Source organism: Rhamphochromis sp. 'chilingali' (assembly GCF_963969265.1).
Source record: "Rhamphochromis sp. 'chilingali' genome assembly, chromosome: 14".
Classification (NCBI taxonomy): Eukaryota; Metazoa; Chordata; class Actinopteri; order Cichliformes; family Cichlidae; genus Rhamphochromis; species Rhamphochromis sp. 'chilingali'.
This window is the reverse complement of record NC_137941.1, coordinates 23,945,366-23,962,701: the sequence shown is the minus strand read 5'-3', so window position 1 is coordinate 23,962,701 and position 17,336 is coordinate 23,945,366. Positions and strand designations below refer to the sequence as shown.

At 39.8% G+C, this 17,336-nt stretch overlaps 1 protein-coding gene across 1 annotated transcript in view; it reads right to left on the bottom strand.

The window, feature by feature from the left end:
* Positions 1-17,091, bottom strand: part of itgbl1 (integrin, beta-like 1) — a 53,373-nt gene extending 36,282 nt beyond the window's left edge. Inside the window, exons 1-3 of the mRNA XM_080902528.1 lie at positions 16,963-17,091; positions 13,191-13,393; positions 1,675-1,821 (exon numbers count right to left, since the gene is read on the bottom strand). Coding sequence (XP_080758654.1) covers positions 1,675-1,821; positions 13,191-13,393; positions 16,963-17,054 — 442 coding nt within the window. The 5' untranslated portion in view covers positions 17,055-17,091. The remainder of the gene's footprint in view (positions 1-1,674; positions 1,822-13,190; positions 13,394-16,962) is intronic.
* Positions 17,092-17,336: the final 245 nt, after the last annotated feature.

Sequence of the window (17,336 nt, the reverse complement as noted above, 5' to 3'; positions counted from 1 at the left end):
ACGGGCCTGGACATGCACTGGCTTCAGCAGCGGAACACGTCTGGCACTGCGGGATTTGATTCCCTGCCGTTGTAGTGTGTTACTGATGGTGACCTTTGTTACTTTGGTCCCAGCTCTCTGCAGGTCATTCACCAGGTCCCCCCATGTGGTTCTGGGATCTTTGCTCACCGTTCTCATGATCATTTTGACCCCACGGGATGAGATCTTGCGTGGAGCCCCAGATCGAGGGAGATTATCAGTGGTCTTGTATGTCTTCCATTTTCTGATGATTGCTCCCACAGTTGATTTTTTCACACCAAGCTGCTTGCCTATTGTAGATTCACTCTTCCCAGTCTGGTGCAGGTCTACAATACTTTTCCTGGTGTCCTTCGAAAGCTCTTTGGTCTTGGCCATGGCGGCGTTTGGAGTCTGACTGTTTGAGGCTGTGGACAGGTGTCTTTTATACAGATGATGAGTTCAAACAGGTGCCATTCATACAGGTAACGAGTGGGGGACAGAAAAGCTTCTTACAGAAGACGTTACAGGTCTGTGGGAGCCAGAGATTTTCCTTGTTTGAGGTGACCAAATACTTATTTTCCACCCTGATTTACGAATAAATTCTTTACAAATCCTACCATGTGGATTCATGGATTTTTTTTTTCACATTCTGTCTCTCACAGTTGAAGTGTACCTCTGGTGCAAATTACTGACCTCTGTCATCATTTTAGGTGGGGGAACTTGCACAATCGGTGGCTGACTAAATACTTTTTTGCCCCACTATATCTATAGCCTTCATTTAGCTGGAGTCATTGCACGCTAGTGAGGTCACGACCAAGTAGATGAAGGGCTGGCTGTCAGACTCACCTCACAGTGTGTGCCTTCAGCGTGTCAGTGCATAATACTATGTTAGTCACACAGACTGTGTGAATCAAATGTACTTCAGTATTTACTTAGACTATTGTTAATTCAAAATGTCTTCCAGTATTTACATATATTTGTATGCGTAGGTGGGATTTTTGTTTGAACTCATGTGTGTATGTGTGACTGTGTTTAGATATCTTTGTGGGGGCTAAAAGTTGAACGTTTTCTATGCTTGTGGGGACCAACAGCCCTTATGTGGACAAAATCCCAGTCCCCACGTGTTTGAAGGCATTTTTCAGACTCAAAATGTGGTTTTAGTGTCAGGATTACAATTAGGTTACGGTTAGGATTAGGCATTCATTTTTGATGGTTAAGGGTTAGGGTAAACGGCTAGGGAAAGCATTATGTCAATTAAATGTCCCCGCAAAGATATGAAAACACAGCGAGGGATTAATTGTAATTAATGCGTTTATTATGGTAACTCCTTGTTTATGTTTTTGCTTGTAGTAAATTGATATCACAGAAAAATTCATATAAACTGGTCGATTATTTAAAAAAGAGTTTTGAATTATTATTTTTTTTAAATATTTGCTCATCACTTTGTAATAAAAAATTCGATGTGCCGAACTGATTACCCCCTCACTCTGTCTATTAATGGCTTGGTACTAGGCTATGTTTAGGCGATATTATTAAAATATTAGCAGAGCATGCCGAATTGTCTTAAAAATTGCTGTTGGTAATATGTGAGGGTGCAACGCTTTGATAAGTGTTTGCTTCAAAATTTATGTTATATGTAACTGACTCATTGTGCGTGTGTTTGTACAATAGCTGTACCTCTGTTGGAGCAGACCACCCCCTGTTGGTTTTTGCAAAGCTCTCTGCTCTTCTTGCTGGATAGGTTACACTCTTCCTGAAACTGGCAGGCATCACCGAACCAACCTTCATCACACTCGCACACTCCACAGTCACAGTAGCCTTGGTCTAAAGGGAAACACAATGCATCATATGCTGTTTACCACTGCTAACATCATGTACATGATCAGTATTTCACATCACTCTGTAAACACAAGGGCACATGTGTTATTTCTTAAAGGTACAGTGTATAAAATTTCACAGCTTAAAGTCAGTAGATTGCAGATTACAGTCAAATGAATTCTATTTTCTTACCCCTATCGATTCAGGTTTTACCCCTTGCTACAGTAGCTGCAGTAGGATAAACAACTCTGGTCGCCGTTCATCTGTAATGTCTGCAGATTGTTCACATCTATTTACGCACAAAATTTGTGAATGGAATTCGCGACAAGTACTTCTGTCCGATGACAGTGATACTGAGGTGACCTGTTTAGAATATCCTGCGCTTCTCTGTCAGAAACCGCTGCTGTTTTTGCTACCATTAGCAGCTGTTAGCTAGCATTAATGAAACTTTCTTTGAAGTGGATCTGACGTTGTGTAACTCTCATGCCACGTGATATTTTAATCAAAAATAAGTAACTGTGACAATATTAGGAATAAAGAAGCATGCTTATGTTTGTGTTTTAGAGCCCTGACTACAGCTCAGGAGATAAAGCTTCAGGGGAGGAATGTCCCCCGAAGCAGAGGAGGATTAGATGAAAATGATGGAGAGGGCAGTCGTGGAGGAGGAGAAAGACATAATAAGAAAGAGATGATGAAAGCATACAGGTACAAATGTTAAATGGTGAACTATAGTTGAAAGAGCCATTTGTAGTCTTTAGATTCAAAGTATCTTAATTAAAGGGTGTACTATGTGCGTGGCTGGTCTCTAGCTACACACATAAACGTGATTAGACAGAACTGTAGTCCATCACCAGAACATTAGTGCTCATTTGCCTGTTGTTGACTAAACTTCAACAAGACCCTCTGCTCCCAAATAACTTAAGCTGTGTAAATGTGCATAGTAAGAAGGCAGACAGGCACTGACATATTTCTATAATATTTCTAAGTTTTGTTTGTGCTATATACCAATAACCCAAGCATTGTGATATACTGGTTCCTATATCAATCACACTGCCAGAACATTACCATGTTCAGTGTTTGAAGGACCTACGCAGGCAGTCTGGCATCACTGTTTCTCATCATTCTGATGGTCACAGTGAGCAATATGAAAACAGGAGGAAACACATGATGCAAATGAGGACTGTTGACAAGTTATTATAAATGTTGCTCTCATTGCGTTTAGCAGCAAGGGGCCTTCTATGTCACACTCAATCATTCGCCTGAATCGTTCATCATGTAAATGTGGTGTCCTTTTCAAGGGCTATCCATCAGTCATTAGTAACGCACAAGTCCCCTGTCTCTCCACATTATCGATACGTCTCAGGGGACACTAGGCAACAGGTTGGAGGAAGAGAAAAATAGGTAACATGCACATCGAAGAGAACTAAACCACAGAGACAACAGAATTCCAAGGAACGTCCAGCTTTTATAAACCGCTAACAAATTTGGATTGTAATATTTATGCTGTTAAATTAAGCTCTTTGTTTGTGTACAAATATAAAGAAATATATGGTTCACGACATTATAAAGTCTTGTATAGCTGTAAGAACACTGACTTATTTTGCTTTTTGTCTGTGGAAAAAACTTTGCCTGTTTTAACTGCCAAGGTGTCAAATACCACCGTTGTTAATTTCAGTGTTTCAGATATGCACATGGTTTCCTTTAACATTGATCCTGTAACACAAGCAAAACCTTTCATTCCCTAAGTTGCAATATTTTAACCCTAAAAATGATATTTATCCAAAACTAACAGTGATTTTTTTTAACTAAATGTGTGAAATTACATAGTGATGGAAGCAGAACACAAACTGCTGTCTCCAGGCTCACAATCTAGTGAAGTATGCCATACCACCTACTTATGTACTGTAAAATAAGATTCATAAGCATCAATTACAATTTTATAATGACGACTAAATAATAATTATTGCCAACGCTGTGTTCGTTTAAGCGTTGGCAATTTTACTGTAAGAATTAAAATGATGACATTTTGTGATTTGTCCACAGTAAATCAGCTGTCTCATACGTATCGCCTAATGATTTATTAGTGAAAGTTATTCTAAAGTGTTATCTACAATAATTAGTGATTCTTGAATTGCTATTGCATTAAAAAATGCTGTCTTACAGTCTCGTTTAATGTGATTTTACTGATTTGTGTACATTTGGCGCATATTCATGAAGAACTATGCACATACTGTAATTGTAGAGACTCTTTTTTCTGGATTTATTGCATACTTTTTGCATATGGGAACTGGAGCACAATAGTTATAAGACATAATTAGATTAAACACCTTCCAGCTTAATTCTGTAGACTATTACAAAGTCAATGCCACCCACTAGCCCCCGTTAATCTCCCCCTCGACAATCACTCTGACATATAAAACGTCCCTCTTTGTCTGGTAGGCCAAAATTTCTGTGGGTGGGAAGGTGCCTGTCTGTCGACAGTTTATCTTTTCTAGTGCTTCCTGAGCAGTAATTCTCTGTGGTATGAGGGTGTCAGGGTCCCTCCTACGCTTCACAGACAGACACACATACTCAGCCAATAAGGTCCCGATCAGTGCACAGGTATATCCAATGAGGCTTGCAAAGTGTGGGTGCACCTCTTCCACCATCAATGGCAGTAATAACAGGTGATATAGTGCTGGCACAATTAATTGCTGATGAGGACAGGATGGTGAATCATGCAGCAAGCTCATTTCAGGTTTAGGATTTAACTTGTTCATGCATAATGATAGGTCTGCTTTTTTTCAAGTATTTCAAGTTAGATTAGTAGAAAACAGATCTTTTACAATTCATGCTTTTCATGCAGTTTCAATTATACACAAAACTGTAATCCTAGCCAAACATTACATGCAAGAATTGACTTTCTCTGGGTTCATTTTTTACATACATGTTTTTTTCTCCAATTAGCATTTGCTCACATCCTTTGTTTCTATTGTGTTCTTCATTACATGCTAGTGATTTCACCGAGTAATTATTCCACCTTGCTTTTCTCTCCCTGTGGCCTGTGGCGCATGAAACGACAGCACGTCAACTTGTGTTTTGTGGAACAGTTCCAGGAGACACCTGTCTCAGGTAATAACTAATTATGTGTGTGTGCAGTACTTGGAGCAAGGAACTGCTTCCTGCTTTCATCCTTTTACACTACCCAACCTGATCATTCATTGAAAATATTGCCAACTTCATAATACCTTTGTTAAAGAATTTTTGAAAACCCAATGTAAGCAGGATCACAGCAACCGAGAAAAACACTTGTTCTGACAGCGTGAAGTGCTGGGAATCTTAATGGGTCCCAATCATAACTGACTTTTACTAGGAAACTTGGACAGGCTTAAGTGGCTTTTTCTTCCTGCAGCCCAGGCTGGAATCATTAGGTGACTCACAACACAGGCACAGTGCCCAGCAAAGCTCAGAATATCTTAGTGAAAGCGCATCAAAATATGTACTAGGAAAAAAAATACAGGGATGAACAATTTAATGGACTCTAAGGACTGCGATCCACTCTAGCCCGTTGTTTTGTTTTTTCTCTTTCTCTGGGAAATCAACAGTAAAAAACCTAATAACTTTATTAGGCACACCTTGCTAAGACAGCTTTGGAACCCCTTTTACCTTCACGACAATGTGCTCGAAACATTTCTGAGAGATCTGGGTATTGACGTGATAGCATCACATAGTTGTTATAGATTGTTTCCATGATACCAATTATCCCAGCTCACCAAATCCTAAAGGTGCTCCATTGGATTGAAATCTGATGACCGCAGAGGCCCTTTAAGTACAGTGGACTCATTGTAATGTTCAAGAAACCAGTCTGAGATGATGAGTAAACTCATACAGGGATCGTTATGATCAGCAACAATGTTCAAATAAGCCATGGTGTTGATTTGGAACCTGTATCAAGGAATTATCCCCCACGCCAACACACCACGAGCAGCTTGAAATGCTGATTCAAGGGAGGTTGGATTCATGTTTTCATGTTATTTATGCCAAATACTCACCCTACCATCCAAAAGTCACAGCATCAGAGACAGATTTGAAGTTGTTTTTTTTTTTTTTAAACCTAGCTAGCATCAGATGGTATAGGCAGACAACTGACATGATTGTTCAGTTGGGCTTAAGCAACTATTACAGTTTATACTGCTCCCTGAAATGTGCCTGTATTGGAAGACACACAAGCTTATGTGATACTGACAGTGAAAGTTTATCTAAAGGTGTGTGATTTGGAGCAGTACTGTTTAAACCGATACCATATGTGGCGCTGACATTAAAACTCCTTGGGTGGGATATTCTCTGGCTCTGATAGGGGGCAAAAGGGCGCAGTGCAGAGTGAAAGAACAGAGGCTTTTAAAATCCAAGGCCTGAGAGACAGTGAAAGGAAGAAAAAAGAAAGGTGGGGAGTCAAAATGTGTTTTGACATCCACTGGGGGAAACAGGCTTTTAATCTTATGCTTACACCTCTGAATTTTAGCTCCTTTAAAATAGGGTGAGAATGACACGCATATGATAAAGTCTGCCAGAGTCACAAAGTTATAAATTGATCTGACTGCAGATGTATTTGGCTCTCTGCCTTAGTCCACATTAGTGGCCTGTAGTTGTTGCCAGAGGTATATGAGTAATGATTTTGTCTGTTGTTGTAGTAAGTCCACTTGAATCAAGAATATTTGATGATGACAAATCCAAATAAATGAGTCATTATGCTTTAATTAAGATGCAGTAGGTTCCATCCTGATGTAATAGTTTAACACTACTTAACATTTCATCTCCTTCTTCTTCTTTTAGCTGCTCCCTTTAAGGGTCACAGCAGTGGATCATTTACTTCATCTCATCCTATTCCTCTGCTGTCACTCCAATTCTCTGCATGTCCTCCTTAACTACATCCATGAACCTTCTCTGAGGTTTACCTTCTTCATGCCTGGGAGCCTCAGCTTCAAGATTCTTTATCCAACATATCCGCTATTCATCCTCTGCACATGTCCAAACCATGTTAAACATGCCTCTATAACTTTGTCTCCAAAACTCTCAATCTGCTATTTAACATTTCAATTAACAAGGAAACAATAAAGCAACATTTTTATGGTTTGTTCCCCCCACCTCCATTTTTTCCTCCTTTTTTCCTCTGGGATAACACTAACACCATTGTCCACCCTGTATATCTGATCAACCAAGTGGAATATAATTACAAAATTGAGGGAGGATTTGCATCAATTGGTCCTGAATTCATGGCTCTAAAATGTTTACTAAAGAGCTTATGTGTTATTTACATATCCTGTCATGTGCTGTAATTTCTTCTCCAAAGGTACAAAGCACAAACTTATTCTGTTCAACAGAAAATATTGCTTCTCCTAAAAGAAAAGTCTTGTTGGAAGTCCAGGTTTTTCTTACTTTACATAGGTGATACAGATTAGCACAGCTTGCACCTGCATCTAGCAGCTAATTTGTCACACCTTTAAACAAAGAATGGGCAGCTCTCTCATCTGCCATTATTTCCTTGCCACTGCCTGTTCTGCTAAAATTTCTCAGCTATGACCAGAGCATGCCAAATGTTCTATTTACTCTATCTAAGGAACTAAACACCTATTAGATTACTTTTATTTGTAATGGCAGTCTCCCCATGGACCTCTCCACGAACTTTATTATAGCGGAGGGGTTTGCGTGGGAACTATGTTATCAGGGCTATTTCCCCATTGGGACTCCCAAGGAAAATTGATCCTGAGTCCAGACTAAGAGAGATTCAGGGGGGAAAAGTATGATGAAGGATAAATCATGGGATATGGCTACCCTGCTTAGGATAGGGTTACTGGGGCCCCACCCTGTGCATAGTAGAGCTACTTGTGGCTGGGTCTTAGCCCAAAAGAAAAACATGGGTTCAACCCTCATCTGGAGGGTGTGTAAGGGGTTTGTACTTTGTGAATGGGAAAGTGTTTGGGGCAGAAGTGCTGTCAACCCGACAAATCTGGCTTTGGTAACATAGAATGTCAATTCTCTTATGGAAAAGCAGCCTGAGCTAGTGTTTAAGGTTGAGAAGTACCAGCGTGATATAGTTGTACTTGCCTCAACAAAAAGCTTGGGTTCTGAAACCAGTCTCCTGTTGTGTGGCTGGACTCTATACCACTCCAGAGCTGCACTTGATTATACGTAGCAGACTTAATGAGGTATACTTGTATCCTCCCAGTTCTGTCCCTGTACTGCACTTTAGACTTTTCCCAAGTGGACAAAAGGTTGCTTCCTTGCACATTTGGGTTGGGAAATGGGTTCTGACTGTTGTTTGTGCTTATGTGCAAAACAACAGTTCAGTGTTCCCAGTCTTATTGAAGTCCCTGGGGAAGTGCTTGAAGGTGCCTCTGGGGATTCAATTGCCCTGGTGGGGTACTTCAGTGCTCACATGGGCAATAACGACACCTAGAGGAATGTGACTGGAAGGAATTGGTAGAGGGTTTCTGCTTTGGTGGCCTCAGGATCACTTCTCTTCGCTATGGATGTGATCCTCCTAGAAAGGATGGCTGGGCTCTCCCTTTGAGATAGGTTGAGAAACTTAGGGTATGTTCACATTGCAGGCAAAAGCGCATCAAATCCGACTTTTTTGACCCTATGCGACCCATATCCGATCATGGTATGACAGTTTGAACAGCACAAATCTGATATTTTCAAATCCGACCTAGGTCACTTTCGTATGTGGTACTGAATCCGATACATATCTGATGTTTTAGAACGCGACTGCTGTTTGAAAGGTCATGTCGCATTAAATCCGTCTTTTACGTCACTGACACAAGACAGACGCCAATTATCACCGCCTGAGAAGACAAACGAGAAAGCATCCATATATACCATACCATGTATACCATATATACTCTGCACGGAGGTAGCAGCCACTGCTCCAAACAAGGCCATTGTTAAAGCACGGGCTCTCTTTTTTCTCAGAGTCCTGCATTATCTAATTAATTTGTCAAAATTCTGACGGTTACGACTGTGCAGAAATTGATAGACTGCTGCAACAACACCTGCTAGCTCTGTAGCCGCCATTTTTACTTACATAAACAGAGCACGTTGGTTGTGACGTCTTCTTTTGCGCATGTGGGCTGCTTTGAGGGCCGTGAACCATTCACACTAGAGCGCGTTTGATGTCACATTTTATTTGTAGTGTGAACGACCAGACAAAAAAAAATCGGATTTGATTAAAAAATCATTAAGTCCTGCAGTGTGAACGTAGCCTTAGTCATTTAGGACATGCTCAGTGTAGAACCAATATTTTCCACATCAAAAGGGACACGTGGGGTGTTTTAGGCATGTCCTATTGGAAGAACGCCCCTATGCAGACTACAAACTATTATCAAAAGCACTATGTTTAAAAGACTTAATGTTGAAATCAGATCCAACATTCAACTTATGCCTCCCCTTCTCAGATCAGCACAGACATGGAAAGCAAGCGTGAGAGCCCGTGCCAGAAAGCTAGGGACACAAAGTTTTCAAATGAGTCATCAACAGAGGAGAAAAAGACAAAAGCATGTGAAAAAGATTATGGAAGCTTTGCCACGTTGACCTTTGTTTCTTATAACAAGAGTGTTATTACATAACCTGAGAATAAACATAAACACTCGAACCAGACAAATCAGAGTTAGCACTTTTGGAACTTATCAAAGGTCATGTTTTCATGTACTGCAGCTTATTTTAAAATGAGGACATGGAGTCAGAGCAGGAAAATTTAAGCACAGTTGAAAAACAAACAGCTGAGTGAAACAACACGTTTTTGAACAGTTGGTGAACAGATGTTATTCCAGATCATCGTCCTTGCTCTACTATAAAATAGGATGGGATGTCTGTGGGAGGAAAAACACATGACAGCATCAATGTTTTATTGGACTTCTAGCTACAAATTCAACCGTTATTCAGCAAAAGCTCCAGTGTTATCAGATTTATTTTTTTTGTCTGTTATAAAACGCCTTTTATATTTTGGTAGAATGTATGACAGTTATATATATGATAATATTTTGTATACAATAGTAATACGCAACAGGACAGCTAATTTTCTTCTCTGGTTTAAGTGACATGGCATATCATGAAATTTGGCTTATTTAAAGCATGCTGTAATAAAATAAAAATAAAAATCTTGCACACAATATAATCCTGTCATGGAAGAAGCCGGTTTCACACGTATAATTTTGAAGCAATTTTGAAACTGATAAGACATTTGTACATCTTTTTATATATACAAAGAAAGAAAAAACATAGTTGTCAGAGAAAGGCTGCAGCAAAAATCCAGAAAAGTCCATGGAGAGCTGACAAATTGACTATAACAAGAGGCAGGTAGCATGCAGGGAGACAAAAAGATGCACATTTACGCACATGAGGCTAATTGGGGAAGTGGTAACAGGTAACTAGATACAGTTGAACACAATTAAGGAATAAACAAAGAGGAGGTAAACATCAAGCAAGACATGGGAGACAATGACTAAGAAATTAAAACAGGAAGTAAAAAAGCTAAACTTAAGTTCCATCCACAATGGAAGTGATTCATAGTAATGTGGTGAGCAGACATCACAGGAAGCCAATAGCATTCGGCGACTTTAAGTGACTAATGGTGGGGTAGCCGCTGGCGAAGAGACAGTGGTACGGCTACAATAATCAAATAAAAAAGAAAACCAAAACTCGAAACCCTGGGTTTGAAAACTCAGGACCAAGACATAATTAAGACAATTAAGACAATAATTATACTTTCATACTAACAAGAAAGTATAAATAGAGAGCAATGATTTAATTGCTCTCTGTGTAAAATGATCTCTTTTACACAGTTTTACACACTTTATAACATCAGTACGCACTGGGTTAAAATAACTTTGACACCTCCGGGTATATTACGAATAGGCTACACAGACAGGCATATTATATTTAAATCTAAATCTTCATGCTAAGTTGGCTTATATGTCAATCAAAAGAAACTAATACAACAAAGGTTATGAAAAGCAACCCAAAAAGGGATCTCATTTTAAAGCTGTGTTGAAAACATAATATTTTTCATGTGAGGCTCCAAAGAATGAAGATGATATTATAACTCCTAGGCATGTCATAACAAATCAGTGTACAATATTTCAACCAAGAATTTAAATATATCACTATCATGCCTAACTGTATCCCCATAACCACCATCCGGCTTGACTTGTTGCTATGACTGAGAGAAATTGAACCAGGTCCAAGCTAAAATAACATCTAGGTGCCAGCAAAGCTTATGGTTTTGGAAAAGAAAAAAAGGATAGACTTTATCCCTTTGGAGAAAAATCTATTTGGATCTTATCAATGGGTGGTTGTGAAAGGCAGATAAGGCTGCAGATGGAACTTGGGGACCAGTCTTTGACGACAGGCCCATGCTGCATGGGGCATTGTGGGTAGAGAGGTTAGGTGGGTGCTTTGGGGGCAAATCTTCTTCTCAGTGTGCTTTAAATGTGTTTTCTATGACCTGCTCCATGGGCAAATGATTTTGTGAGCGTATGGCTAGCTGTGTGTGTGTTACAATATGAGACTGAGCCTGATGATGGATGTGTGTGTGTGTGTGTGTGTGTGTGTGTGTGTGTGTGTGTGTGTGTCTGTCTGTCTGTCTGTCTGTCTGTCTGTCCGGGTGTGAAAATCCATCCTTCTCTTGATGCATTTAGGTTCCATTGGCAGTCTGTGTACTAGTGAGTGAAACCCCATTATCAGACTGAAGCAGGGCCTTGCTCCAGACTGCTGAACCATAATGAGCTCCTCACAGCAGCCAATTTGTCTACACAAATAAATCACTCTACCCCTCACACGCAAGCACACCCGCACACACGGATATATATCTTCTTTAGAACTAGTCTGCGTGCACACATATCTCCATTAAACCTTGACATTCATAGAACAGTGGCCAAAGAGGACAATGCACAAAAAAAGATGAGAACTGTTTTTCCCTCCATTGCCATTGAGGAGCCAGCATTTCTCATACCCTCCAAAGTACCACATATGATAAATTCATATTAAGCCTTGGTAACAGATTGCAAATTGAGTTTACGTGAACATATTGTCTAAAATGTTTGCCTGTTTATTTTGTAAGTTTGTTCACAGCTAATGTAGGCCAGTACAATAGCCCTGTGATATAGTTTAACATTTTGAGAATCAAATCAGCTAGATGTTATAAACCTAACGTAATACATTTGGACAGAGCACAACAAACTTTAAGCACAACATGGGTCTACTACAAAACAACTGCTCTGAGCAGTTAGAATGAAACAAAACACTGTTCCAGCCAATGAATCCAAAACAATGCCCCAAATAGGATATAATCTATTATTACATATATTTAATTCACAGTTGTTGTTGCCTGTATTAGTGAAAGATGACCATCAACTAGTCACAAAGTTACAAAAAAATAGTAACACTGGTCACTGTTATAGTATGTTACATCAGACTGCATCGGTTTTAGTTACATTTAGCTAATAAACACGCAACTGTGTAAAATCATAGCAGTTTTATATTTTCTGATATATCTACACCTTTATGTCTTAAACTATTCACCAACCATGATTTAACTTGCTCTTGAGTACAGGTGCACTCTAAGTGTTCTTTCTGTGAACTTATAAAATTTCAAGCAGCAGGGTAAGTTCAAAGCCGTTCCTTCCAACAAAAGCTAATGCCTTGGTAACATTTGAGAACCAACCAGCTGCCTATTACCAGTGAAACCCTTTGAAGTACTGCCAAGACAATGTGGGCTGTCAATTACACAATATTGCACCCTTCTGACTCTGAAATACAGGTGAAACAAAAATACCCTAAAACATTCCAAGTCTGAATTACAAAATTCATATCAAATGAATATTAATGCCTATTAAAGCCAAAAAAATAATATGAAAGACATTTTGATGATTACGGTTTCCATTCTTCCTGCACCTGGCTGGAGCAAACACTGCACTTCAGGTGCACAGTTTATTTGCCAAACTCCTCTGATGTAAGGAGGAGTGAAGAGTTCTGTTGCATCGCTTACTGAACCATCACTAACAACCATATCTAAGAGGTAAAATATGTGCAGCATGTCCCTAGAATTCAGATCATGTGAAGAAAAAAAAACAACAGACTTTTTACTGTTATAGAAACCCATATAACTGTGTTAGGTATCAGTAAATGTAGTGTGCATTAAAATGTGACTCCAAATCTTCCCATCTAAGTGTCTAATAGTGACAAGTAACTGAGTCAAGTTTCACTATTGCTGTATCAAATAGTGCACTGAAACATGTGCCAAAAGAGATGCTGTGCCTGTGCCTGTCTCTGAGATGCCAGTAGTTTTGGCAAAATAGCAACATTTGAGACCTTAGAAATGAGGACAGGATCATACGCACCGTTGCAGGTTTTCCCATTATATGTAGCACAGACCCAGTCGTGGCACTCGCAGCGCGGACCGAAGAACTTCCCTGGTTCTATGGCCTCACAGATGCAAATGCCGCAGTTACATTTTCCCCTTCCGCTGCAGATCTTACCATCAGGCGTCCGGCAGCGGCGCAAGGATGACTCTGTGGACAGCTTGCAAACACCACCCACCTGGCTGGGAAAAAGAAAGATCAGATTTTCCACAACTTTTATTATGAGGTTAAAGTTTAAGTGTGTTCACACCTGTTTTTGTTGCAAATCCAAATCGAAAAGACATATTTCCTCAGTCATGCATCAGCATCTCTCTTTAAACATATAAAGAGACCTATTCAAGATATTTGGTATGTGCGGTAGGACTTAACACATGTAGCTTTCGATGCAATGGCTTGGAAGAAAGAAGTCTAAGAAAACAAAAGTGGGAAGAATGTAACACACAGCCCATATATTTGAGTCTTTATCAAGTAATAACAAACGCCTTGGAAACACACACATGACCACATGCACAGCTAATAAATTCAAATAAACCCAATCGTACAGACACAAATGCACTTTTCATTTAACACACTCTAGGAGCTGTTTTCTGAGTTTTACCCTAAAGCGTTTCTGAGTGAGATTTGTTTCATTTGGATGCCGTCTGGCATTCTTTTTTAAATCCCTGCCCTCTCTTGATATTGGCCAGATGTCCGCGTTTGAAAACTGAACACATTTCCAAAAATCAACAGCTCAAGTGTTCTTGACCCTCCTATTAAAATTAAATACAGAATGTGATTGTCCTGAGTGTCACAGGGAGGTTATACAAGCCCCATTTCACACAGACTTTAATCAGTAATGGCCCTTTTAAGCCTGATCACAGAGCTCAGCCACACGATGCAATGAACTGAAATGTATCTGATTACATTTATTCATTTTTTTATTTATTTTACGGCAGCATGACATTCAAATGACCTTTTTGGATTGTGTTACTCTGTCCAGTTCAGCTGATCAGTGATAGATCTGGTTAATGCCTGGCTTTTGTTCTGTAGAGTACCTCCCAAGAATACAACCAGAATTCCACAAAATAGTAAAATAACATTCCAATTCATAAAATTAATGCTTGGTGAAGAGAGTCTAACTTGCTCCACATTAGAATTTTGGACTTTCCTTGGTTTTAACTTGGGTTTTGTTTAACTGTTTTTTTCTCCTTGTTACTATGTCTCCAGGGGACAGTAGTAACTTTCTTGGCTATCCAAGAAAATAAAAACTGCAAAATGTACAGTTTTAATTAACTGACTGAAGAAAGACATTGGACTGGCCATCACTTCTTACCACTTCTTCAAAGAAATTGGGCAAATTGCTCTGAGCACCAAAACCTTGCCAAAAGTATTCACTCACCCATCCACATCATTGAATTTTGGTGTTTCAATCACTTTCATGGCCACAGGTGTATAAAATCAAGTACCTAAGTATGAGAATTGCTTCTACAAACATTTGTGAAAGAATGCGTCACTCTCAGGAGCTCAGTGAATTTCAGAGTGGTACTGTGATAGGATGCCATCTGTGCAACTAGTTGAGTTGTGAAATTTCCCCACTACTAAATATTCCACAGTTAGTGGTATTATAACAAAGTGGAAGCGACAGCTATTCACCCACAAAGCAGTAGGCCATGTAAACTCACAGTGCACTATCAGGGGATGCCAAGGTTTCCATGGCTGAGCAGCTGCATCCAAGCCTTACATCACCAAGCACAATGCAAAGTGCCCAAACTAGTGGTGGAAAGCACGCCACAACTGGACTCTACAACCGTGTTTTCTAGAGCGACGACTCACACTTCTCCATCTGGCAATCCACTGGATGATTCTGGGTTTGGCAGTTGCCAGGAGAACTGTACTTGTCTAACTGCACTAAGCCAAGGGTGAAGTTTGGTGGGGGGGGGGGATTATGGTGTTGGAGTGTTTTTCAGAAGTTGGGCTCAGCTCCTTAATTCCAGTGAAAGGAATGCTTAATGCTTCAGCATACCAAGAAATTTCAAAAATTTTTACTAGTTACTAGTCCTTAAGGACCCCAAAGTGCTTTACACATCCAGTCATCCACCCTCGTGATGGCATGCTACACTGTAGCCACAGCCACCCTGGGCGCACTGACAGAGGCGAGGACACTGGCACCACCGGGCCCTCTGACCACCACCAGTAGGCAACGGGTGAAGTTGAAGTGAAGTAGAAGTGCCCAAGGACACAACGGGGCTTGAACTGGCAACCTTCCGATTACAAGGCGACCGCCCAACTCTTGAGCCACGACCGCCATAGATAATTCATGAGATGTAGCTTCTCTCTAAGCAGCAGCAGCTGATTCATATTTTTGTTTTGTTTTTTTAAAAAGGTTGGTAGTACATTGCACTACACTGTTTAGCTTTTTAAACTTTTAAAGCTTTCAATAATAGCACAAAATATCTGAGAAGTGAGTACTCAGTCCATTTCCCATTTCTAGACTATCTTCAAAGATGTGTTTTCAGTCCCATGGCTTAGTTTTATTACATTTGAGTCATATTAGGAAACATTTTTTGCATCATTGAGTATGGGGAAAAAAAGCCTATGAGCCCCATGGGCATCATGTGACTTGTTGTTCCACAGGGGCTCCTCTTAAAGGCCTTTTAGAGAGAAAGGTGCCGATTAAAAAATAAAGCTGATATAGCGTTACCATAGTTTTATGACTACAGGTGGCGCTCTACAACCTTAATCCATGTGCTCTAAGGATATTGTGTGGGCTGAGCATAATATGGATATTGCATAGCACTCCTTGGCTGTGCTTACAGAATTGAGGTTATAACTTTGTTGCTTAGCATTTTTACACTTTTTTTTAACACTGCTAGGTCAATATGATGACATAACTGGCAAACAAATAAAACACAAATTATTCAAATGTACATTGGAAAAACTGAAGAAAATATTGCAACTACCTAGATTCCCAGTAGCTGTTACTTTCTGTAATGCATGTGTGGGTTAGCTGCAGCTGTTCAATAAATATCCCCTGTACACTACATATGCAATGTAATCACTACAGAGGCACGGTGCACCTGCTAAAGAGTAAACACCCACAACTTTATGTCATCGTTAAATATTTAGAGTTCTGCTAACCAGGGCTCGACTTTAGAGTAGCAAAGTAAACAGAAATGAGTCTTATATTCGTTACTGTATCCAGTTTCAGTGACTGACTTGATGTACTTTTGTTTCCATTTACAGTTTGTATTTGAGGTTTAAACTTGAATGTTCGTTCTTTCGGCAAAAACAAGTAAAAGCTCTGATACAAAATAATATTCATTGCAATTACCCTTTTCTGTTTCTGGCTTTTCCTCATTATTTTGATTTTGCTTGTTGCTATAAACTGATCCCACAGCAAATCCTTTTAAACTGGAGATTTTTTTTCCCTCACAATAAGCTCAACTGCAAAAGAATGTAAAGCTGAACTGTGCAAAAAGAAAGTAAAACAAAACAGAAAAAAAGTTTGCATCCAGTGTTAGACGACAGAATCCGAGACACACGCAGCATTATGATGGCAAGTAAAGTGGCATAAAGAAAACTGCACAGGAAAGAATAAAACTATAAGAGTAAACTATAGGAATAGACTTTCCTAAACTTTCCCACATTGCACTCTATAAGTGTCGCCTTTGTCAGCAAGTCTGCACCTCCCTTTTCCTTCTTGCTCTCCAAACTATCCTAAAATAAACAAGAAAAACAACAAAAAAAACCCCAAAGCTGTGTGGAAACTCACCTCACCGACTGCAACAAAGAGTCCTCAATGAAAGAGAGAAGGATCAGAAAGAACGGCAGTAACATGGACTGTACCAAAACCTCAGTGTGCATGTTTAAATCCCACAGAAAGCTGAAGTAAACTGGCTTGAAGGAATGCCCCAATCCTTCACTCCTGAAACAGACAGGAAGAGAAGGGAGAGGGAGAGGGAAAAGAAAAGAAAAGGAGTAAAGGAGAGAAAACGCAGCAGGCTGGCCTGAACTGGCTCGGTTCCTTCAGAGGCCAACAGTCCTCCACATACAAGTGCCTTTGATTAGTCTTGACTCTCAGACACAGTCCTGGGCAGGAGCTAAAGTAGGGAAACCTGCCAAGATGAAAAGCTAAGTCACCAGTTT